Source organism: Stegostoma tigrinum, chromosome 17 (genome assembly GCF_030684315.1).
Source record: "Stegostoma tigrinum isolate sSteTig4 chromosome 17, sSteTig4.hap1, whole genome shotgun sequence".
In the NCBI taxonomy this organism is placed as follows: domain Eukaryota; kingdom Metazoa; phylum Chordata; class Chondrichthyes; order Orectolobiformes; family Stegostomatidae; genus Stegostoma; species Stegostoma tigrinum.
Window position 1 is genome coordinate 19365578 of NC_081370.1, and position 26296 is coordinate 19391873.

Consider the following 26296-nt stretch of genomic DNA (forward strand, 5'->3'; position numbering starts at 1 on the left):
AAAATTGAGACTGATAGATATTTGCTAGGCAAGGATAATTAAGGGTTGTGGAAGTGAAATGGATAGATGGAGATAAGATGCATATGTGCCACGTGCTACCCAGAAGGCTTTAAACTAGTAGGTCAGTGGTGGGGGAATTGGGATCCAAGGAAATAGTGAGAATAGAGTAAGGGGTGCAAGTTAAATAGCTAAGGTATACAAGAGTACGGCAGAGAATGAGGTAAGACTGATAAATTAAACTACATTTATTTCAATGCAAGAGGTCTGACAGGTAAGGCAGATGAACTCAGGACATGGTTGGAAACATGGGATAATGGGAACTGCAGATGCTGGAGAATTCCAAGATAATAAAATGTGAGGCTGGATGAACACAGCAGGCCAAGGAAACATGGGACTGGGATACCATAGCTATTAGACAAACATGGCTCAGGGAAGGGCAGGACTGGCAGCTTTATGTTCCAGAGTATGGATGTTGTAGGAAGGGTAGAAGGGTGTGGGGGCAAGAGAGGAGGGGCTGTGGTGTTTTTAATTAGGGATAACGTTATGGCTGTACTTAGGAAGGATACTCTAGGGAGTACAGAATTATTTGGGTAGAACGGAGAAATAAGAAAGAGATAATTACCTTATTGGGATTGTACTGTAAACGCCCGCAGTAGTCAGCAGGAAATTGAAAAGAAATTTCAAAGGAGATCTCAGATATCTGTAAGAATAATAGGGTTGTAATGGTCGGGGATTTTAACTTACCAAACATAGACTCAGACTGCCATTGTGCTAAGTGCTTGGAGGGAGAGGAATTGCTAAGCATGTGCATGAAAATTTTTTTATTCAGAATATGGATGTACCTACTGTCAAAGGAGCAAAACATGACATTTTCTTGGGAAATAAGGTAAGGCAAGTGACTGAGGTGTCAGTGGTGGCGAGGGGATGGCGCTGTTGGGGAAGCACTTCAGTGCCAGGGATCACAGTTCCCATTGTTGAATGTATTGGTGGCCTGATCTCAGAATACTTTCTGTTTCCTAGTCAGTGACTTTATGGTTTTAGTGCTGTTAGCAGCAAGTGTCAAGCAGGCACCCAGCTGCATTTCCAAAAATGTTGGTTAATTCCTATCTATAGGCCACATCTCCTTGTATACATAGATTTCCACTATCATATTCATCTATGCGAATCAAAGTACTCATCCTCATCTATTTCTTTAATGCTACCAAAAATGTTCCATCGTGTCTAATTATCCTGTCTTTTTTCTCTACTCTTTTTTTATCTCCCCCGGAGGACCATAAAATATCCTTTGCGCATCCTGTTAGCCTTCTTCAAATCCACCTTGACCCTTTCTGATTCTGATTTTTTTCCTCTATATTTGTAATTTCTGTTTGACCACCTCCTGTATTTGTCAAGTGGTATCATTTTTATGCTTAAGCAAAAGTATTTTAAATTCAAGTGCCCTTCCAGGACTTGAGAATATCACTTAAGCTTGGTGCAGTACAAAAATTTGAATGAGATGTTAAACCGAGAACATGCTTGCTTATTGAGGTGCATGTAAGTGATGAGGTTGTACTTTTTTTTGAACAGCAAGAATTCTTGTGTTCTCATCAATGATTTATTGATGGTAATAGCGTTTTCCTGTTTCTTAACAATTGTGTCCAAGGTGACATGCTTAATTAATAATAGTGATTGACATTAACGTGCTATCTGACATTGTCTTTGCATCATCAGTGTAGGAGATATAATCTGATTGACCATTACTAGCTTTGAATTAGTCAACAAGGAAAGGGATGACTATACAGCCGGAGAACTGTTGTGTGACTTAGCTATGATAAGACCATAATTTCAGGAAGAACACAGAGTTAAGTTTGGTAAATGGATCCTGTCTTGACAATAATTTTTTTTGGCTGGCCCAGGGTGTCCTTTGTGCTTGACATATTCCTTGGCTATGGCTTGAAAGTTGTATGTGCTTCTGGATCTCAGAGTAAGACATTGCCTGGGACAATTGTTACTCCCTTGCTTTATTCTGCTTTTGCCTAATTTATTTGAAATGTATTGTTTTATTTGTTTTTATCTAACTGCTGCAGTTTGACAGGTTAGGCAGGAGCACGTGCTTTGCAACTCTCACATTATGAGCCTTAGTAAAATGTGCTGGCAGAAATGAATAGTGACATATCCATGAAAGGCTCATCCTGCACTTACTGCAGCCAATTATAGAGAAATTTGTATATGGCAAGTCAGTTCCATGTCTCTCTCTACCCCTTTCATCACTCCTCCACCTAGCCCCTCCTGCAGGTGGAAATATCCTTCTAGGATTCTGAAAATGCAGCTTATTTGCCGGGTAGGATGGGACCAATGCCCATATTTTTATGGTTCAATGCTTGTTTTTCTAATCTGAGCCACAATTATAGTCAGCAGAAAGTGCATTTGAAATATGCAGATTTGGAAAATATATATTTCTCTAAAAATATAAAAGTTCCTTACTGCCACAAATACTGGTGAGTCACCAGCATGATTCGTACCTGAGTGCCCCCTTTTTGCTTCACTACCATAAAAGTAGGTTGCAATAAAAGACTCTTGTGGCTTTGCAGCATAGTCTTAACTTCATTGTCAAAATTTGTCTAGATATTTAGCTTTATAATATCTAGAATTGTCACAGCAGTCCTTTCCCTACCCCCACCTACAGCAAAAAAGCCCTTCAAAATTTCAGAGTAATTGGCGTCTGAAAATCCAGACAATGATGCTGTTCATAGCCAATTACCCTGCTTGCTGAATGAGCTGCTTGTGTTGGAATGTACTGTGAAGGGCTATGTGGATCAATAAGCTTCAATTAATTGTTAAAAGGTCCCCTGTCCAGTGTAAGAGCCTCATAGAGACAACGACAGTTTTTTTGCTTTAAGAAAAATTATTCTGCCTGTGCCTGCTTGCTTTCTAAGTGACAGCTGCTGCCTAGTGATGCGTACTGTAGCAGGTTGCAGGACAGAGACTTCCAAATTCTTCTCATTGCTTTTTAATTTTGTCCTGACGTCATTTCCTTTCTGAGGTCAGAACTTTGCCTGTTGCTCAGTTTGAACACCGACCTGAGGAAAAAATGCACAACAGTTTGAGCTTCTTTACTGATTCACTAGTAGCTGACAACGCTTTTGTCTGGTGTGCCTGTCAGACTTTTTCAGAATTGGTTCTGCAATTGAAACGGCTCACAGGTATAGACTAATGGATTGAGGTGAAACTATGTGAGAACAGAACATGTCACAGGGCGTGGAACTGTAAATTTAAAGTATTTAAATGCCTCCATGCTGACTTCTTCTTGAAGCATATGCCAAATACTGTTTTTTTTTTCTTTTAAAGATGCTAAATTTGTTTTCCAATTCCTGATTAGCAGTAAGTAATGGAAAAAAAGCTGCAGATTGTATTTCTATCAGTTCATTAACAAATTGTAATTACCATAAATTTATTGTTAATCATGAGTGTCCTTCAGAAGCAACAGTATGTTACGCGACAGTAAATTATTTTAAAGCCATAAGAGAGATTTTCCATTTTCTATCCAGGAGCAGTGAATCATGCAGCTGTAAATAGAAGAAAATAGAGTAAGTTGAAGTACATATCTGTGAAATAACTTGACCAATTTATTACCTATTCAGTTGAATGGAAGAAACATGAGATTAGTCCTTTACAGGAATTAATCCAGAGTTGACTGACTCATGTTGTGTTTAGATGTGGACACCCATGAATGTTTTCTACTGCTTTCCCACTTCCTGCCTCAAAGATGTTGATTAATTTTTTTTGGAGTAGAATTTCATGGGTACCATTAAATCTTTATTACTTTATTATAATGATGTTTTACATGTCAGTGCTTGCATTTCTTCGGGTTATTTGGTCTTGGAGAACACTACATGTATTATCATTTTCCTGAGTTGATATAGCATTCCAATTCAGTTTGAATCTTATGGTTATGCAGAGTTAGAGAGTGGGGAATAATGTGGGCGAAGGAGAGTAGAAACCTGAAGATGGGTGAAAGAAGAGTGGAGAGGGGGATACAAAAGAAGAAAAAACAGATTGAACATCAACTTTCCTGCTCCTCTGATGCTGCCTGGCCTGCTGTGTTCCTTCAGCTCCGCACTGTGTTGTCTCTAGTCTTCTACTGATGGCTTCCTACATTTTTTTTAATCAAGATTTTGCGTTTGGTAATCAGGAATTAAAGTATAAGATGACTTTAAGGTCACCCTGCTCAAGTTCAAGAATTCCAGTTTTCAGATAATTGATTAGCGAAAATTTTTAATTCCCAAAAGATTGCTTGGATTGTGCTATTTCAATTAGTTCATTTGCAGTTATTGCACATTGCTCTATATACTGTGTCATGAAATATTGGGGGGGAAATATGGTTTATTTTTTGAAGATTTCAAAAACTGGCTGGAGTAAAAATCAATTACTTTGTTAATCTTAGCCATGGCTAACAAAGTATAGTTATGAACAATAACAAAGTTGCTGGAAAAGCTCAGCAGGTCTGGCAGCATCTGTGAAGGAGAAAGCAGAGTTAACGTTTCAGGTCTGGTGACCCTTCCTCAGAACTGTTCTGAGGAAGGGTCGCTTGACCCGAAATGTTAACTCTGCTTTCTCCTTCACAGATGCTTGCCAGACCTGCTGAGCTTTTCCAGCAACCTTGTTTTTGTTCCTGATTTACAGTATACACAGTTCTTTTGGTTTAGTATTTAGCATAGTTAAGAGTTTGATATTGATTAACCCTGATATTAGACAGAGGGTCATGCCTTGAGGCAAGTTGGTGCCCAATTAGATTAGGGTGGGGAACACCAAGTTTGACTCCTTTCATTTGAATGACTGTATTGCAAGTTTCAATGTTTCTAGCACTGGCCAAGTCAACTTGGCACTGCAGGCAAGCTTGCTATCAATAGAAGTTGCTGACAGCATTGCTGTACCCCACCTGATATAGGCTGCCTGCATTTTCTCAGAAGGGAAGATTGCTGATTGGGAGGCTGTTCCTTAAATGTTTGGTGGAATGAAAGATTCCTTCAAATCTTACAAGCTGAATGCCAGAGTGCACCCAAGAATCTAGACAGTTGCATTGCCTTAATGGTGCATGTTGAGTGGAAGAAAGATACTATAGTTTCAATGGTGGAGTGTTTGTAGACAGTGCAAGGGTGTTCTGAAAGAACATTGAGTGCAAGTGACCAGCAAGGTCGTCTCCTAGTGTTTGGACCTGATGTCTTGGCATAACATGAGGTTCAATGACCTCATGCAGGTGGCCAGTTCTTCACATGCCATTTCAATAACAGTCTCCTACACTGCTCAATACTTTACATCCCAACATTCATTTAGAAAGATTCATGCCTAATTTCCAGATACTGTACCGTGTGTCTTTTTAAAAAAAACTGATGCTTCCACCGTCATATGTACCAGTCTATTCTGCAATGAAAAGTACGTCATCTATTGTGACATATTCATTGGCAACCTGGCCTTTCTGTAACTGCACAAGGTGACACATAACAGGAATGAGCAGAATAGAGCAAGCAGAAATCTTCAACGTGGCCATCAGAGTTGTAGAGTTTTTTTATAGCATTGAAGGAGGCCCTTCAGCCCATTGCATGTGCATCGATCATCAAGCATCCACCTACTCTAATCACTCGGTCTATAGTCTTATGTGCTGTGGCATTTCAACTGTACATCTAAATAGATCTTAAGTGTCTTGATGGTTCCTGATTCTATCATCCTGTAAGGCAGTGAGTCCCAGATACTTGTATCCCTGAGGTGAAGAAGTCTTTGCTTGATTCCCCTCTAAACTTCCTGCTCCTTAGTTTAAATCTGTGCCCCCTGGTGTTTGACCACACTATGAAGAAGAATGGTTTCTCCCTATTTAGCCTGTCGATGTCTGAGAGAGCTTTCTACACCCTACCATAGGGTAAGGTGGCAGACAGGTACCATTGCAGAAGACTCAGATGGCAGCCTCAATCAGGTGACATGCAGGAGAATGCTGCATGGGAAAACATCTCAAGATTTTGTTGATAGAGAGCCTCCTGTTTCCAATGAGCAGCATAGAGTGTCCAAATCCAACTTAACAGAAGAAATGGTGACTTTCCCTCAGTTTCCCATCTCCCTATCACGCAACAGATCCAGACGCGCTGTCACGCATCCCCACATACCATTCACCAGCATAGTACAGACAGATATCTACATTTCTCCTATTACTGTGAGGATGCAGAAAGACTAGAAAATAGGCTAAAACATTTTCAAAAATGATGCAGAGTACTTTAACAGTGTGCGGTTTCCAATGGGAAAAGTTCTATAAATTTTATTTAATTGTAAACTGGATATTCAGAAAAGATTTACCAGGATGTTGTGGAGACTGGAGGGTTTGAGTTATAAAGAAAGGCTAGATAGACTGGGACTTATTTCGCTGGAGGTTGAGGGGTGACCTAATAGAGGTTTTCAAAATCATGAGGAGAATAGATAAGGTGAATAGCCAAGACCTTTCCCTTACATGTTCAAAACTAGGGGACACATTTTTAAGGTGAGTGGAGAAAGATTTAAAAGGGGCAACTTTTTTTACACAGAGGGTGGTTTGAATGAGGAACCAACTGTCTGAGGAAGTGGCAGATGCAGGTACAGTGACACCATTTAAAAGACATTTGGATAGGTGCATGAATAGGAAAGGTTTAGAGGGATATGGGCCAAACACAGACAAATTGGGGCTGGATGAACACAGCAGGCCAGGCAGCATCTAAGGAGCACAAAAGCTGACGTTTCGGGCCTAGACCCTTAGTCAGAAAACGGTCCTGATGAAGGGTCTAGGCCCAAAATGTCAGCTTTTGTGCTCCTAAGATGCTGCTTGGCCTGCTGTGTTCATCCAGCCCCACATTTTGTTATCTTGGATTCTCCAGCATCTGCAGTTCCCATAATCTCCGACAGACAAATTGGAGTAGTTTGGTTTTGGGAAACTTGGTTGCAATGGACAAGTTGGACTGAAGGGTCTGTTCCTGTGCTGTATGATGCTATGACAGTGTGGTTATTTGAATAATGTGACTGCAGGGATGAATGGAAAATACAGGCATAGCTAGGATTTGTCATGTTTGAAATTGAAATTTAATGTCACATTAGCCAGTCAGACTATCCAACCCCACAATCGTGCTAATTTAGCATGTTCAGTTTACAAATGCAAGTAGCGCACCCATGTATCTAAGGAAAGAAAAGCAACCTGAGGCTTTGCACTGATCCTGACTTTCTATTTTGGGTGTGTTATTGTTCAGGACTAGACTGCCAAATTTGTGTTATGATCCTTGATGAGTTCACAAAATTATGTTTTGATTTCCTTAGGGGCTATTAACTTCTTTTGAAGCAGTGATTTACCTGCACTTCAGTTAATCTAGTTTACTGTATTTTCTGCTCTGTGTGGTCCCTTGTACACTGGGGAGATGAAATGTCAAACAGGCAACTGCTTCATTGAACACCCCTACTCTGCCTGCAAAAAAGACCCTAAGTTATCAGTTGCCTGCCACTTCAGCACACCACTGTGTTCCCAGGCTGGCATTGAGCCTGCGGCAGTGCCCCAGCGAGGCTCAGTACAAGCATCCCGTTTTCCAGTTGGGGATCCTGCAACCTTCAGGACTCGGTATCAAATTCAATAACTTTAGAGCCTGAACATCACCTTCCATGTCCTTTTATCCACCTCCACACCCCAGGCTCTTCCATGATACCAGCTGTTTTCAGCAGAGTTAATCCATTTTCACCTATTCATTGTTCCCATTCTTCCCTGGCCTACTATCAACCATCCTTTTGTTTGCAATCGCAAGGTGTAGAGCTGGATGAACACAGCAGGCCAAGCAGCATCAGAGGAGCAGGAAGACTGATGTTTCGGGCCTTGAACCTTCTTCAGAAATGTTTGCCTTACTTTCTTTCTCTTTCTGTGGACTCTGCCTACACCTATCAGCTCACTTCACACCCTGCCTCTTTTCTCGTCAGCATAAATACCATATTTTCCTGGCTCCTATCCATTCGAAATAGGATCACTAGACTCAAAATGTCACTTCTGCTTCCTTTCCACAGATGTGCTTTGAGCACGAGGCAGTATGCCCCATAAGTTAGTGGGATCCAGAATGCAAGATTGTTTATTATTACTTCCTTGCTGCCATAGCTCTATCTCAACATTAAGACATCGTGATTCAAAGCATGAGCAGGTTAATTGACATGTTGTTGCCATTTTCAACAATTTGTAGCATAATCATTCAATTTATTAATGTCAACGCTGTCGTGGATCAGAGTGTTTGCGTGTCCTGGAAGCATTTTACTTGTTCCCCCATTAGAACAGTGGCTATTTGAGAGTTGAGCAAGTTATCTGTTCAGTGTCTAGTCTGTCAAAATTAATTATTCAGAACTTTATATTGTGAAGTTGACTTCAAGAGGACAATGACATCTGTTCAATGCTCCTCCCACTGAATTTGGAAGATGTAGCAGATCTAGATTGGTGGAGTTATTCTAACACTCTCTTGTGTATTTGTTCAGATCTGTATGCAGGACTGTGTTGATGACAATTGCTTGGTATACTAGAACTCTTGTTTACATCCTTGTTGTGATGCACCTACTGTTGTAATTTCAGGAATGTGGCAACTATAAATGTCTTCAAGACAGCAGATTAATCAAGTTGTGGAAACTCTTCATGCCCATAGACAAATCTGGAGGATAAAGGATGTGTTGGGAAGGGAAAGCCCAAGACAGACAGTATGCCAACCATCGTGACACATGCAGCTTTTCTTTAAAGACACCAGAGATTTAATTCATATTGCAAGACTGCAGAGATTTAGATACCCGAAAAAACTTCTTCAAAATCTAGCAATTGCTTCATGATGATATATCAGTATTTGTCTTTCATGAGAGATCTGAAACAAATACCTTCAAAATTCAGACTGAGGTCAACTAAGGCTATAAGGATAACCCTTATACTATTTATCATCTACCTGAATGTGGTTCTTCACCTTATGAAAGATCACTGCTTGCCAGTAGTGTACACTGTTTGGATGGTAAACTCTTCAACCTCAATTGCTGTATCAAAATGAAAGCTGAAATACAATTTGCTGATGAATGCAGTACTTCTGTACTAGATTTCTGAGACCTGATCTTTTCAATTCTGTATATAGAAAATTCAGACTACCCTTTGATGTTGCCAAAACAAAACTCATACCACCGTACTCTGGTAATCCAACTATTCCACAACACAGAGATAATGGGAACTGCAGATGCTGGAGACTCCAAGATAACAAAGTGTGTAGCTGGATGAACACAACAGGCCAAGCAGCATCTCAGGAGCACAAAAGCTGACATTACGGGCCTAGCGTCAGCTTTTGTGCTCCTGAGATGCTGCTTGGCCTGCTGTGTTCATCCAGCTACACACTTGGTTATCTCCTACTCCACAACCCATATATGTTGACAAAGCCACTTGCAATATGTGGAGCTCTTCCCATACCTTGGTATCCAGCTCCCCCAAAGGTTATTGTTGAAAAGGAGATCTAAACCCAGATCAGCTGCAGTAGCCCAGCCTTCCAGAAACTAAGTGTTTGGCAACAAAAAAAGGCAAACACATTAGAGAACGCATTGCTGAAGATATTTCCATATAAATGTATGTATTTATTTAATGCAAGTCCTGGAGCCAAGCGATTGCTTCATTTGCTGAGTTTGAGATGATTACTCCACCAGTTAATCTGTAGAGCAGGCTGACCTCTGTAGTACGTGATGCTGTGTCTGTCACTCCACATAAGTACATAAGGGGTTCGTACTGAGACCTTAATGCTGGAGGATGGCTGAGCAGAGCTCCAAGCTTGTCTTGAACTTGTTTATCAAGGATTATACTTGCCTGGGTAGTTTAAAGCATGCCAGTTGACAGATATGCTTTATTACAAGAAAACTGTCAATGACTTCCAAGCTATGCCATTCCTTGATCCAAAGGATATGTGCTCGTTGAGTTTGGTCAGGGAAGTTGCCCCGTATGAACACACAGCTGGTTGATGAATTGAAAAAAAATCAACATGATAACGAAAGTGAGGTGCAACATGCGTGGTACAACCAGCTTAGAGATTTTCGGCAGCCTGTGGATATGACAGCTAGGAGGTGTGCCACATAGGGTCATAAGAAGTGAAAACCATGAATGTTTAATTGGACAGACTTAAATTCATCAGTATTTGACAGCAGTGATGGACAATGTCCTCGAATGAGACAAAATTACCTTAAAACATGAGAGCAGATCAGAGACATAGCATCTGACCATTATGGTGCAGTCCTGTGGAGAATCTTCATCTTGATGGTTAGGAATTGGAAGACAAATTTGAGAAAAGATCTGACAAAAACAAAGACCTAGTATAATCGAGAGTTGAGCATTAGACTGTACAACTTTGAGCTTGCAGTTAACAAGAAGTTAGGGCACAATCAATTCATTGTTGGGAACACAAACTGTGGAAGAAACCTGATTGGGAGCGAAAAAACTAAGAATGGTAATGGTAGCCTAAGGATCAAATTGTACTGCAAAATAGCTCCTTTGGGAACTGCCATTCCAAGTACCATCATCTTCTGTCATACATTTCTGAACTACTGTAATACATTGAAACTGGTTATTCAACACTGATGTAAATTGAATGGGGAATGGTGCAAATGATACAAATTCTTTACTGAGTGCCAAGTTAAAGAAAGTCTGCTCAGGTTATTGAATACTGGCTGTAAGTCGGAGATCCTAAACGGCTTTATTTAAAAACAGTCTCATTTAGGATTCAGTTGTTTAACACAATTTGTTTCTTTCTTTCATAGGATTTGGGCATTAATGAACCACTTAACAGTTGCTGGAGACCATGCCAGGAATTGTGATATTCAGGCGGCGTTGGTCAGTGGGTAGTGATGACTTGGTGCTGCCAGGAATCTTTCTGTTTCTTATTCACACTACATGGTAAGGACTGGTTATTCAAATGGGATAAATGCTGAGCTTCTATTATAATTGACTATGCTTCTGAACTGTTAAAACTTGGTAGCTTATTGGGGCCCTTAGCAATGATCTCCTCCAATTATTTGAAATAACTGGAAGGTGAAGTAATTTTGTTTTTTTTTCAATATGAATATGATAATGACGCAGGATGAAATTTGACTTCATAGTTTTTTATTTTAATTAACATGGTGTTTGGTACGTCACCGATATGTAGTTACATGAGGCTACAGAGTTTCTTTAACAGTAGAACAGAAGTGTCAAAAATAAAAACCAAGCAGAACACAGTAATAAAGCGTATTTAACATCCTTGCAGTGACATTATGGATGGAGAATGCTGTCTGAAAGTGTCAAATTAAGTGTGTTTTTGTGTGATAAACCTGTCTAGATCTAAAGGTTTTAAAGCATAGTACTTGTTAACGATGGGTGAGCAAAGCAAATTTGTAAAATGTGCTGATAAATGAAGTGCATCACATTCAATGAATTCAAGTGCAGTGACTTATTTTGTGGACAAAAGTAACACAAACTTTGCACACAATGATGAGCTGAACAAGTTAATCTTTTGTGCAATATTAATTGAGGAAAGAATATTGGCTAAAAATGTTGGCTGAAATTGCTGCTCTTCTTCGAATAGTACGGTGGTATCTTTATTGACCAGTACGAGTAGATAGGTAAACTTCAGCTCAGTTTTGCACTGGAAATTCACCTTAAGACTGTGTGCTCAATTCTTGGAGTTTGGCTTGGTAACAATTTGACTCACAGATGAAAATACCGTCGGTTGAGTATAGTTAACATTCAAAAGGCAATCACGGTATAGAAACAAAAACAAATGCTGGAAATAGTCAGCAGCTCTGGCAGTATCTGTGGAGAGTCAGTACTTCAGCTTGTGAACATTCGTCAGAACAGGGTAAAATTAGAATTGTGATAATGTTTAATTTGTTGAGATGGGGAGGATGGAAAAAGAACTAAAGGGAAAGAAAGATCTGTGATTGCACAGAAGATTGGAAACACTCAATGATCAGCTGATGGGCCAGAGTCAGAGAGAATCATGATGGGTCAAGTAAGGAAAAATAAGATTGAGTCCAGAGAGAGTGGGTGAGTGGCAGGATAATGAATAGCTGCCATCCAAAAGCACAAATAATAAAAGATCAATGCCAACATATTCTAAGAAAATGAAACAAATTGCAAGTGAAGAGATTATGGTCCTTTCACATTGGACTTAATATTGATTCTGGAAAGCAGTAAAATCCCTAACTAGAAACAAAGATGATCAGCACAATCTCAAGAAACAGCACCTTATTTCCATCTCAGATGCTGTTGGACCTGCTGTGTATTTCAAGGTTCACCATTTTTTGCTTTAATGTTAAATATCCTTAATCTTAATCTTTAATCTTAAATCTTAAAACTCTTTAATCTTAAGATTGCTTAAACTCATTACATTCTACCTGCGGACCACAGGATGTTGAGAATAATTGGACATGTAATAGAGTTCCGTTTCTGCTCAATTACTACCAGTGGGTTTACGTAGACTTGACTTGGGCAGGAGCTTTTGTGCTCCTAAGATGCCTCTTGGCCTGCTGTGTTCATCCAGCTCCACACTTTGTTATCTTGGATTCCCCAGCATCTGGAGTTCCCATTATCTCTGATAGGAATACAATTCTAACTGTTTTTACATTATAACTTTGAGCAATATTTTGTGTATAATTCTCAGTTTATCTAGATTTTCTGCTACCATTGCTCCCTAGAAAAAGAGGACTGTTTGCCCACATCACTAGTGAGCAATACACCTGATGACTGTAATGCAATATTTTAATCATTTTAAATGCTTCAGTTGTCAGAGTTACAAATGCAGGCCACTGTTAAGGCTCAAAACATACTTTTAATCAACCAAGTGTTGTGATAGCCTTCTGGAGCAATTGGGACTTGAACCAGGCTCAGGCATAGGGATTCTGCCAATACACCACAAGTCTTTTTTGTGATGGTTCCTGCTCATTCTCCCCCTTCAAAGCATTCCTGTCAATTGATTGAGAACAAGTGATGTTCATTGAGCTCTGTATTAGTCCCACTTGCTCCAGGGTTATGTCATAACATCTCTGAACGAGTCAATTAAGAAAAAAGACTTGAGTTCTCATGTGGTGCTGCACAGCCTAATGTATAAATTCTATGACAATTGGCATGTTGCTAGGAGATTGCAGGTATGAGAGCAGCTGCGATTCCTTCCTATCTTTGGTCCAGGTTCAGGTCCTATGTACTCCAAATGTGCGCCATAGCATGACTTAAAAGGTTGACTAGGAACATCTGTGAAGAGTTTAATTCTGAACAGGTTGATTTTAAAAGAAAGTTCAGTTCTTGGGGACTTTGTAATATGGTAGTGGCCCTACCTCTAGGCCAGAAGTCCTGGCTCAAGTCCCAACTTCTCCAGAGGTATGTCATTATGTATCTGAGCAGGGTGGTTTATTACATAAAAGCTTGCTTCTCAGGTTGACCAAAAACAGAAGAGTTCTTTCTCAGTTAGCTTGTGGGCAGGGAGAGCGTTCACAAATTACAGATTTACGACAAAATCTTTACAGATCTCGCAGAATCTTTTGCTGCCTAAATTCAATGTGTGGATACCAGTGTGTGAAACATCAATCAAATGGTTCCTCAGGCTTCTAAATGGAAGGACTCTGAGCAAAAATTACATATTATTAACAGAAAGAGGTTTTTTTGTATTTACGCAGCTGCTTTTGGTGATCTTCACATCCGGACACACACATCCCTTTGCTCCTCCACCTTAGTAGTTCACTAATTTGAAAATTTTCTGATTTATCTTTGATCTGAATTGAGTCACCCTACACTTTGCCACCTTGAACTTCATTTGCCACAGTTTTGCCCATTAACCTTATCTGTCTATAAAGCTTTGTAACTTGCTTCCTCAATTGGAACTACGTACTGTTTCGTAACTATGCAACTCTGTGCCACCTGTGAACTTGGTTGATGCACATTTCCCTCATCCACATGATTGATACAAATTACAACAAAATCAAGTCTCAGCACTCTCATTCCTTTAATCATGGTGCCTTCATTCCTTTTATTCCTATACAGTCTATCACTTTGCAACCAGTCATTAACTCATTATTGAGAATCTCCTTTTAAGCTGTCTCCGATGCAAAGATGTGCTTGATCCTTTCTCCTTCATCCCTGCTAGGAAAACCGAGCAGTTTGGAATATGAACTTTTGTGGAACCTGGGTCACATTCAGTTTGTATGAACTAATTTTATGGCGTATCAAAATTTGTGTTTTTCTAGGATTGAACTTTTCTCAGCAAAGTTCAAGGATTTCTGTGGTATTGAGAAGTTATAATTTGTTCAGAAGCAGGAAAGCAAATTTCCAAACTCTGTCAAGATTGGGATTATGTATTTGGCCTGCAATTTGTTGTCAAATGTTGTATTGGCAATGCTTTGAGATCTAAGTTCTAAGATTGTTATATTTTGAGCTTGCTTCTGTAAGATTAACTGGAGAATGAAGGGGATTATGAGATTTGCTCTGAATTCTACCCGACAACAAGCTTGAGTGGCTTGGTTGTTGTGGGACTGTGGGAGCCCAGGTTGACTGCTTATGAAGAAGTGGCAAGATTCATACCTGAAAATGAAAGGAGGAGTTGTACTGTCAAGGTATGCATACACTGTTAGCCTCCAAGTCTTGCATGATGGTACTGGAATGTCAGTTTTATAAATGGTTTTACTTTACACTGAAGGTAGAATAAAGATTTTAAAAGGTAGCTTATCAACATTTCACTTTGAACACAAGATCAATGTGATTCACAAGTCCATGGAAAATGAGCTCTTGGGAAGAGTGAAGTCCAAAGAAAATCTTTTGTAATATTGTGTTGTAGGGTTTCCAAGATTCTCATGAAATTCTAGACACAAGTCAGGCTGAAGGTAATAAAGTTAGTGAAGTTGAGATAGAGGCAGTTAGTTCTGAATTTAAAGCAAAAAAAAATGCTTGCAATACAAAGCATAGATGAGTGCTTGCACTCGGATTGAAGAGACTCTGTATTTCTGAGGATTTAAGGAAAACTGGAATGTTTGCCTAGCTTAGGCCAGAGGTAGAGAATCTCTAGAGTAATTCTCACCGTGAAAGTAAGTTCTGAAATTAGAGATTCCTAGCTGGAAAAGAGAAAAGGAAGCAATCTCCCATAAATTGATAGCAAATTGGAGCTAATTTATGGAGAATAAATATTCACTTAAGGGACAGTGTAATATGTAGCAGTAGCTGGAGATTTTGATTCTCAGTTGTGTTAAGAGCTAAATGAGTAATTTATTGTCAGCAGTTCATAAAATGATTGCCAACTAAACTGCCTAGACAATGTTACTTCTAATTTATGTATAACACTAAAAATTATATCTCTTGAAATCTTGCCATACCATACTTTCTGTCTCAAAATTCAAATATTCTTTTAAAAGTTGATGGTATCTGCAGGGGCCATAATAGCCTAGTGCTTGGGTTAATGGTGCTGTGCTATACAGGTGAATCAAGCCATCCTTAGTCTTAAAGAAAAATATAACAAGAAAATTTCTTCCTTGGTCTTTCAAAGTCGACAATAGCAATCCCAAATTCTGCAACTGCGTTATTTTTTAGTTGAGAAAGTGTTGTGTCCCCAAAAGACACAAATGTAATGATTAAACCGGCATCTGTCAAGGCAACATGAGCACTAGTAGCGGGTACGTAGCACGTTTTTAGCAGTTTTGCAGGATTACAAGAGTCACAACTGCTTGGGCTTTCCACCATGAATCTGGCTGGTTTTACAATACTTAGTTTTGTATTGTTGCATTGGTTCTTCTGTTTGGTTTTCTCTCTCTCCTCCTAATCCCCACCCTCACCAACTTTATCTGTCCACCCTTTGTTATTCAAGTAAAACCAACCTTTCAACTGCTATTGTACTAACGATTAATTCACCTCCCCGATTGCAAACACAACAAAACTAACAAACAATTAAAGTTGTGTACATCATATTAAACCTTTTTTCTCAATGATTAATTTAACCCAACTAGGTGTGGAGGTGTCAATGTTGGACTGCTCAGAAACCACACAACACCAGGTTATAGTCCAACAGGTTTTTTAAAAACACAAGCTTTCGGAGTGTGAGATAACAAGACGTGGAGTGATGAACACAGCAGGCCAGGCAGCATCAGAGGAGCAGGGATGCTGACGTTTCGGGTCTGGACCCTTCTTCACATGCTGCCTGGCCTGCTGTGCTCATCCAGCTCTACAACTTACTGTCTCTGAGCTTTCGGAGTCTTACTGCTTTTTGAAGTGTTAGTGTAAAGAGAGAGTATTTGTATGTAAAAGATCAAAGGGTCTCACACAACTGCTGCGGATGTAGTAAACCAAACCTAAGATGTTGTCAAATCTTTAATGAGTTAGAAGGTTTTAATTGATTAATGTGCATATGTATATGTAAATCCCTGAATTTCTTTGATGTCACTGCCCTGAGGGAACTAAAGGTTTTATCAGCGTAAAGAAGGGTGACATTTTAGGTCAGACGATGCGTGTTAGGTGTGTGGCCATGTTTGGAATCTGTTGGTGTTTTGGTTTGGAGTCAAACTGGTTGTATTTCTGAAGTGGAATATTTAAACGTCACATTGACTGTCTATAAATTGTATGCTTTTCAAACAAAACAGAATGTGTCTGCAAATACACATTTTCATTCCCATAGATTCATGTGTGCGCGTGTGAACGAGAGTGTGCACGTGCGTGAGGGAGAGTGTCTGTGTGTGTATCTGTGGTGGGGGTGGAATTGTGTGTGTATATATTGTGGTGGGGTCGCCAGTTGTGTGAAATATATCCAAGATCCTGTTTGCGGCCACCCTCGGTACTGAACCTGGCTATCAGCCTCTCTTCAGTGACTCTGTATTGTTGTGTATCCCAAAGTCCACTTTGGAGAATGAAGATCTGAGGCCGAATGAACTTGACTGCTGAAGTTTTCTGCCACTGGGAGGGAAGGTTCCTGTTTGGCGACTATTGTGTGGTGTCCATTCATCCATTGTTGTAGTATCTGCATGCCTCCGGGTGTCCTTGCCTGTAACATTTGAGATGGTCGCCGTAGGCTGAGCCACGAGTATCTGCTGTGTACACAATGGGTGGTGCAAAAGGCAAGTTGTGTTGAAAAGCTTCTGTAGTTCAATATTTTTGCGTCATGTGCCAGTTTCCAGCATGTCAAATTCACTGCAGATTTATTCAGACAAATGATCGTATTGGAAACTGGTTGGAGATTATTCCCCAAGCCAGTCAATGAGGATGCTGTCTGATAAAAGGGTTGCCAAACTGTCAGTTACAGGCACACTCACCACATTTCAGGGGTTTGGCCTCATTCTGCTGTCTGCTTAGGACAGGAGGTGTGTTCAACTACAGTCCATGGACTGAGCAATGGTCAGTTCTGTAGGGCTAGCACCAGGTGTCAATCAGATCAAGTATCATTCATTGCAGAGCCGCGTAGACTTTGGTTAGTCATGTCTTGTTGCTGCTCGTCAAAGTCGGTCTGAGATCTGGAGCAAAGGTAGTCCTGGGATCTGTCCATTGATCATTGATGAGGGTGCAAAGAGTACTTTTGGGGAAGAGGTAGCTCCCAAAAGGGGTGGAGAAGCCAAGATCGGGTTTGGGGTGGTGGGTGGGAATGTAGTGGAGAAAGCTGATGCATGTGTAGAGTTCGGGGGCAAGAATGGTGATGGGGGTCAAGTGGAACAGCATTGTAGAACATGGTAGGCTACATGAAGAGAGGGGTATTGCCACTGACTTCTACTGTTGCCTGTACATTGGGAGAGCAGAGGGCAAGGGCAGGCCAGAACCCAGGATCTCATTTCCACGGGTTCAGCGCTGAGGATGGCACATAGTCACACATGGGCAGTTCCTGGAAGTAAGTGGCTATTCAATGGTCAGCTGTCTCCAAAGAAGTATTTTTGGAGTCCTTGGAGTATGAAACCTGAAATATGTAGATTAAATCAGGTGAAAGTAGATCTGGTTTCAGTGGATAACAAAGTGTGGGGCTGGATGAACACAGCAGGCCTTAGGAGCACAAAAGCTGAGGTTTCGGGCCTAGACCCTTCATGAGAAAAGGGGGATGGGGAGAGAGTACTGAAATAAATAGGGAGAGAAGGGGAGGCAGACTGAAGATGGATAGAGGAGAAGGTAGGTGGAAGGCGAAGAACAGTTTTTCTGCTGCCTGTGTCCAAAGAGGAGAGTAGGGAGGGGATAAGTTAGACTGGGGAGGATGGACAGGTCAAGGGGGCGGGATGAGGTTAGTAGGTCGGAAATGGAGGTGCGGCTCGAGGTGGGAGGAGGCGCCAGGTGTGTCATTGGTGAAGGCAGTGAATGTTGAAGTTGGTTGATGTTGTGTTAATCAGACTAGTTGCTCTGTCCTGTATGGTGTTGAGCTTCTTCTATTGTTGGAGCCACTCCCTTACTGGCCAGTGGAGAGTATTCCATTAAACTCCTGATTTTTGTGTTGTTAGTAGAAGGTGAACTACATTATGCAGATTTCATAGCCTCTGGCCTACTACTGTAGCTAGATGATTTCTATGGCTGACCCAGTTCAGTTCTGATCAATGGTAACCAGTCCCCCTCAAATGTTGATATTGAGGGATACAGCAAGTGTAATCCCATTGAAATTCAAGGAAAGATGGTTATATTACCTTTGCCTGTTGCTTATGTGCACAAATGTTGCTTGGCACAGATTCGTCCCAGACTGGATGTTGTCAGGCCATGTTGGATATCATGTTGCCTGCATCAGTACCTGATAAGTTACAAAGGGTACAGAAACATTGCACTTGTCAGCCAACATCCAACTGCTAATCTTTGTGATGGAGGGAACGTCAATAATGAAACAGCTGAAAAAGGTTCTATCCAGGTTGAGCCTGCAGACTCCTAGGGCTGAGGTTATTAAACTCCCTATAACCCCAAACATATGTTAGCTGTGACTCCACTCAGTTGAAAGTTTTCCCCAGTTCCCATTGACTTGAACTTTGCAAGGGCTCCCTGATGCCATACTTTATCAAACATTGTCTTGACATTAAGGGCAGTGGCTCTCACCTCATTGCTGAAGTTTGGGGGTTTTGTTCTTGATTGAACCAAAGCTCCTGTGATGATACTATGGGTTTAAGAGGTATATTTTGTCTTTTTCTTAATGAAAGAAAGTTGCAACAGAGGTGATGAGTAGTCTGCTCAAAGCCAATAGAGTAGACAGCTTGTGAGGCTTGGTATTTTAAATGTAGAACAATTATTGCAGGCTGTGTGGGGTAGAGTCGAGCTCCTACAGAGTCAGGATTTTTAGTTTTGGCTTTCAACAGTTGCTAGTATCTTGAGACTGGATGTGGAAACTCATTCTTCTCTCTGTTACAGCTAAAAGCTGGGGTTCTCTTCTTACTGCTAGAATTACATGTGAGATAATCTATTTACTGGATTAGCCTTTGCCAAGTGTGTATTTATGGGATGTTACTATATTGGAACTGTTAACTATTAGTAGTTAATATATTATTTAGTTCAGCATTTTGAAAGTTACAGTTAAGCCAGTTCTTTTATTTTTATTTTGACTGTGATTTAACTGTTAGCAATCGAATTTCATCTGGAACTCAATGCCTTGCGCTTACTTTTAAAATAAGAAAAAGCTAAGGTCTATATTTTGAGTGGGTTTGGTCTGGGCCATAGCACTATGATGAGGAACTGTGATTTTGATCACGAACTGAGCAGATTATTGTTGAGCATTTGCTGCTTAATTGCGCAGTCACCTGCACCATTTTTTTTGCTAATCACTGCGATGATGATTGGTAATACTATAGCTATCAAGAAACTGGCAAAGCTATTAAAGAGCTATCAGGAAAATGTCAAGAGTTTTAAAAAGTGCCAGTTGTTTCAGTATTCCAGTTGATATCTGTAATTATTGGAATTGTGGTACATGATTAATTTTCCAAACATAATTTACACCATTGTGTCTATCATATGAATATTTTGATTGGCAGCCTCAACACGTAATTGATTGGAAATGTTTATTTATATAATGGATTGAACAATTAATTGAACTGTTTATTTTCATGAGGGATTGAAAATATTTCAGCGTATTGAACATAATTGTATCAATGAAAGTATATTTTTTCAAGCATGACCTCATCACTAGTCAGTACTTTATTTTCTGTCTGTATGCTGAGGTCTGCTGAGAATGGACACTAGATGAGTTGATGTGGAGAGGGTGATACAAAGTGAGGGATGGGTATGAATGGAACTGAGTTGCGTTAGGGCTAATAAAGTGCCATCGGGATGATTGGGAATGTAAGGTGTGCGAGGAGCAGTGAAGGTGGGTTGAAGGTATAGGTTTCCACAAGATATGAGAAATTATTGGGTGTTGTAAGAAGTATAGGCTGCCATAGGGGCAGTGGGAGTATGTTAAAGAAAGTAAATGGCATGTGTTTCTGTAGTTGGGGCAAGGTTGATGATGCAGTGAGAGCGGTAGGGATGTTTTATGTTTTAATCTTTGTTTTTAAACTTTTGAACATATTTCAGAATTTTAGACAGGCTTACCATGTGACTCAGTTTTGAAGCCAAAAACCACCTCTGTTCTTCCAGGGTCATCCAGCCCAATTCCCAATGCAGCCTGGTCCCCCAAACCAAGATGGCATGTGCAGGCAGAGATAATGGGAACTGCAGATGCTGGAGAATCCAAGATAACAAAGTGTGAAGCTGGATGAACACAGCAGGCCAAGCAGCATCTCAGGAGCACAAAAGCTGACGTTTTGGGCCTAGACCCCCCTTCAGAGAGGGGGATGGAGAGAGGGTTCTGGAATAAATGGGGAGAGAGGGGGAGGCGGACTGAAGATGGATAGAGGAGAAGATAGGTGGAAGGCGAAGGTGGCGAAAAAACTGCTGTATGTCCAAATGTGACTGGTAAGGTGATGTGGCTGTGGTATTTGGTTTGCTTCAGGACATGGTCGAGCAGTTTCAAGGCCAAAGAGATTACAAGAGAGTTGCAGTGGGAGAGAGATTCCCTGAGGTTGGCCTGGAGGGAGGAGGGTAACTTCTTCAGGTTAGGCATCCCTGGAAGAGGCTTCGCAGTGAGGTTAAAATTGTGACCAGAGATTATGGGAACTGCAGATGCTGGAGAATCCAAGATAACAAAGTGTGGAGCTGGATGAACACAGCAGGCCAAGCAGCATCTCAGGAGCACAAAAGCTGACATTTCGGGCCTGGATCCTTCATTTATTTCAGAACTCTCTCCCCATCCCCCTCTCTGATGAAGGGTCTAGGCCCGAAACATCAGCTTTTGTGCTCCTGAGATGCTGCTTGGCCTGCTGTGTTCATCCAGCTTCACACTTTGTTATCTTGGCATTTGCAGGCAGCCATTTTAGAGGTTGATTTGGGGTTCAGTGTTTCTCCTTCTGTACAGCCACAATGAAAACGGAAAAGTTTCACTTGTCAGAAGCCTATTTTTTATTTTTAAAGGCTCTTTTTGTTTCCTGTATAGCTCTGGTGGTTGTACTTTTTATTTCCATATGTGATTAAGTTCATCACAATTGTTTTTGGGTTTTGGCATGCATACTAGAACGCTGTCTAAATTTTCATATTTAAATGTTTGTTGTCATTTTAGATGGCCTATCACAGTCATCCAAACAATTTAATTGCTGGTAAGATATATGCCATATATCAGAAATTCCTTTGAATTGTAGAGATACTTCTAAATAGCCCAACTTATGGAAAATATATTTTTAAAAATTTGGGACTCTGATTTCATTTTAAAAAAACCAGGATCTACATGAAATATTGCATCTTTGGTGTTTTGCAAAGTAAATGAACAAACAGGTTTATTTAATTCTTTATATTTAAATAAAAACATTTGGAATCATTAATCATTAAGAAGAGCAAGTCTTTGTGTTCCTCATCTTGTTGATATTAATGTCACAATATTTCTCAGTGACTCATGCCAACATTATTTTCTTGCTGCTCCTATTCACCCACGATAGCTTTTTATATTGCTAGATTGCCATGGGATGTTGTCAGCAACAGTTACTTTTGAAGATCAAGAAAGGTCATTAAAATATCCTTGCAAAAAGACATGCAAAAAATGAGGGGGGAAATAAAGAGCTACCATGTGACATAACATTGAGGCATTACCCCTGACTGTAGTAAAATGGTGTCAAGAGCTATTTAGATCAGAATTTAAAAGTATACATATTATAAATATAATGTCAGCTCCATTTTATTAGATCTATCACTTGATTCATGTGAACTGTGCTTATATACTGCTTTCTATCCCAATGCAGCATTTAATTTACTAAACCATCAGTCACATTGCTGGTTAAGAAATGTGCTAATGAAGAAACAACCCTTCCCTTCATATGAATTATTTGTCATGTTTTGGAATGTTTTTGCTTGACCTGTTACTTAGCTTTTTTTGACAGGTAACATGTGTATAATTCTTCAAAAAGGGTTAAACTTGTTAGTAAGGCCATCAAGGCTATGTGTTCAACATGTTTCTATATTACTGTGGACTATGACAGAATAAAGCTTTAATTGCCTGGTGGACTCTGCCTTTTGTAGGAAAACTATATTTGCTTTGTTTACAAAATATTGCTTCTTTACTGTATCATTAGTAATGATTTGCTATGCTTATAAGAATAGGGAAACAGCCCATATGTATGCAATATGCCAGTGACTGCTACACGACTGCTGGTTGTTTAATCAAAGTACTCTAATGAAACAGTCCCAGTTTTTGTTTGTTAGTTTTAGCTGGTGCATTAATTAGAAGAAATTATGTTTGATCTATTTCAGAATTTGGTATATGAAATTGCAAGTTCAATCTTCCAATCTTGAGTTTATTTGTCATTTTTTAAAAAAACAAACTATTTAAGATGTACTTTACAAGCACTATGCTGCTGTGCATTAAGATGATATCAATCCCAGTCCAAAATATATTTTTGAAAATAATTTTCTCGTTAATTTTCAAAAAAAAAGTTATCTAGTCAGGTTTTGCATCATAAGCTGAATGCTGAATTGTGTGTACCTTGGAAGATCAGCCAGAACATATAAAATCAGACTAAATGAATAATTGTTGCATGCTTCCAAAAGGACTTCTTTTTATTTTCTCCATCATGATGATATCAACCATGATATATTTACTCCCAATTCCTCCATTTCACTTAATAAAATCATCTTTTGTAGCTTTAAACTCCCTGTTCTCTAGAAGTCTGTTTCAAAATAACAAACCCCCTTGCCAGTTTGCCTTGCAAGTGGCATTCAAAGGAAATTACATCAACTGTGTAATAGTTTTTCTGCTTGTTTGCTTCCTGGCTCTGGTTTGATGTCCTCTCTTTTATTAAGCAGTTTGAGACATTCTTCAATATGATTATTACTATAGTTGCCTAGTGTTAAAATAAAAAGTTGAGTAACCAACAGTTTCACAGTATAAATCCTGAAATCTTTTAAAGAGCAAATTTCTCACTGAAATGATGGATTACTAGATTCACACACCACTGCACAGAGCTTGAGGTTGGTGTTTCTGCAAGAAGAAAAGACTAGATATTTCCTGTCTACTCAATACCAGACCAGAAAACAGTGTGCTGTGATGTAAAACTATGCTATACAGACCTGAAAGATTGAGCTGTAAATATTATTCCATATACTTGACAACTAATAGAGAAACCATATTAGCTGAGACTATAATTAGACTTGCTTTTAATTTAAACACATCTTGCTGTGGGTTTAGAACCCTTGTGTCAGAACTAAAGTGGTAGGTAGATTCTTGGTGTCACTACCCCAATCAGAAGCATGGCAAGTATGCAAGTTTGGCAGCCCCTCTGGGAGAGATGGGTGTCTGGAATCTTGTGGACTGGTACAGTGGATTGAGAGTTTTACAAATCAGATTAGAGTCATATTTCAAAAGGGCAATTCAAATATATTGGTCCAGATATAAAGGAATGTGTAGAAAAACTAGATCAGCAACTTTATTCAGTGACTTGCTCGAATTTGGGTTAGTTATATGAGGTCATTACAGATGATTTATATCTGAAACAATTGTGAAGCTTGATTGGTTCATTGACCGATTGGACAATAACAGTCATGTCCCCTCGAAACATTGCACGTCCAGGGGGGAGAGCTTGAGATAGGGTCTAGGTCTGTTGCTCTTGTAGAGAGCCAGCACAGAAGTGATGGATCAAGTAATTTCCTTACTGTAACCATTCTATAATTCTAGATGCTGTCTCAGCTATATGTTTGCATACAAATGTGGGAATTAGGAGCAGAAATAGGCCATTCAATAAGATGTGACAATTCTGATTTAAACCTCAAATATGCATTCTTGCCTCCCTTATAACCTTACTGAACAAGAAAATATCTAATTTTTCCTTAAAAATCTCAAAGATTCTATCTTCAACACCTGTTTGTGGGAAGTTCCAAAGACTTGACTCTGAGTGATTGAAGGAACTTCTCAATATTGTATTTTCTGAGCAGCCTGTGTCTGCCAAAACTGCACAGATAGCTATGCATGGCTAGAGACTTGACTATGTATCAGAATACCAGAGTGAAAATCTTTGGAACATTCTGTGCTCAATCTTTTTTCGCTTCAAGAGGAACACCAGAAATGTTTAATTTCAAGGTAAACCTCTGCAGAGAGAAATATGTTTATCTTTCTCTTTTCCTGAAGAGTGTGTTTGTGCATATTGCAGGTTATTTAGATGGACAAACATTTATAATTTCAAATTATCATGTAAACCAGTTGCTGTATCTTCATTGAATAATTTGTGTTTTGTCAATTTATTAAAGAAACCTGGTTGATAGATCTTTTTCTTTAAAATCTGACATGGATAATGTATTTAATTGGCAATTTCTGTAAATGGGAAATATATTTTTATATTTATTAATGGAGTAGTAGGACTAGAGCAATAGTGCACTTCACCACCCTGGGTCATTTCACAGTCCACTTTAAATAGGAAATACTCAACTGCATTTCTCACAGCACTCCTAGGTGGCCAATTATCGTCAAAGGGATATATTTACTGTATTGAGATAAGCCATATTCACCATGCATTGGAACTTCACAAAAATGTTCAAACAATCTTTAAGATTAGATTTAAAATTATGTTCCATTGGTAAAAGCCCAAGTGTGATCATGCATTACTCAGTTTTCCTGTGTTTTGATTTAAAAATACAGTGTGTTTAAAGTATATGCCTTCAGCTACAATGTCATTTGTATCTTACATGGAAACAAGCCTTTCAGGCCAAATAATCTGATGATCATTATTCACCATGTTAACAGTGGTCCAATGTTCTTTAGCCCTCTTTTCTTCGGTCACTCATTGAACCTAATTTTTAAATGTTGATCAGGTCTTTTTGAAACTATTAACTTGTGGTCTTTAAACATTGAATTTGTTTTGTTCAAAATTCTTATTGTTATCAATCTGGTGGATCTTCGTAGCACTCCCCTGCTTGAAATAACTTCCTAACATTAGACTAGAATAAGAAATTATGGAAACTAACAATGGTGCACAAGTCTGATCAGATTTTTGAGATGGTAAAAAATGCTAAGCTCCAGTAATGTGGAATGGTTGATATTAGCATTATGACTTGTCAGAGAAGCAAACCCCATTGCATACATTACAACGCATCTGTTTTGTATTTTGGCAGGTTTATAGTGCTTGCTGTGGTTCTCTTCGGCCTAACATACAGCCCTCAAGAACAGTGCTCTCTCAATCTGGTTGATCATGGCAGGGGTTACTTGGGCATTCTTATTGCCTGTGTGATATCAGAGGCTGCTATAATTTGGCTTAGTATGCGAGGAAGTATCCTTTACACAGAGCCACGAGATTCAATGCAGTACATCCTGTACATCCGTATGGGTAAGATGTGAGATTTTGCATGTGTGTTTAAAGTTGCTGTTTCTGAGCTTCAACTTATAATACTATGTGATATTAACAACAACAGAATTACTAAGACTCCCAAATGAATAGAATACCCTTTTGTAATTGTTCAATTATGACACTGTTTATGCGTTTTACTTACAGGGCCAATTGTTTTTCCACATGCATGTATTCGCTAGTAAAAAATATAAGTAAAATAGCCTGAATGGAATTGGACAAAGCTTGGAACTTAGTCCTCTGATTTCTTTTATGTCATTCATTGGAGAGGAAATTCACTGTGATGTTAACTTAATTTTCCAACGAATAAAATTAAGGCATTGTTACATATTCTCCCATTCCATCAAGCAGAAATTGAAACTTGTCTCTGGCATTAGTGCTGTAGGCAGTTTCACCATCTTAATATAGTACCTATTACTCAATTCTACTAAATATCATATCCATTATTGCCCTCTTCGTCACCATTGACTGAGGA

The 26296-nt window shown here is 39.4% G+C and overlaps 1 protein-coding gene across 8 annotated transcripts in view; it reads left to right on the forward strand.

The window, feature by feature from the left end:
* dagla (diacylglycerol lipase, alpha) overlaps positions 1–26296 on the forward strand; it is a 319027-nt gene that overhangs the window by 155572 nt on the left and 137159 nt on the right. For 7 of the 8 annotated variants that reach the window (XR_007249020.2, XM_048545917.2, XM_048545916.2 and 4 more), the window contains 2 exons: positions 10780–10915; positions 25592–25803. Coding sequence is in view for 7 of the 8 variants with exons in the window: in XM_048545917.2 (XP_048401874.1) it covers positions 10821–10915; positions 25592–25803 (307 nt within the window). In the remaining variant the exon portion in view is untranslated. Of the gene's footprint in view, positions 1–3054; positions 3183–10779; positions 10916–25591; positions 25804–26296 lie in introns of those variants that run through there. The other variant, XM_048545921.2, reaches the window with a different exon arrangement.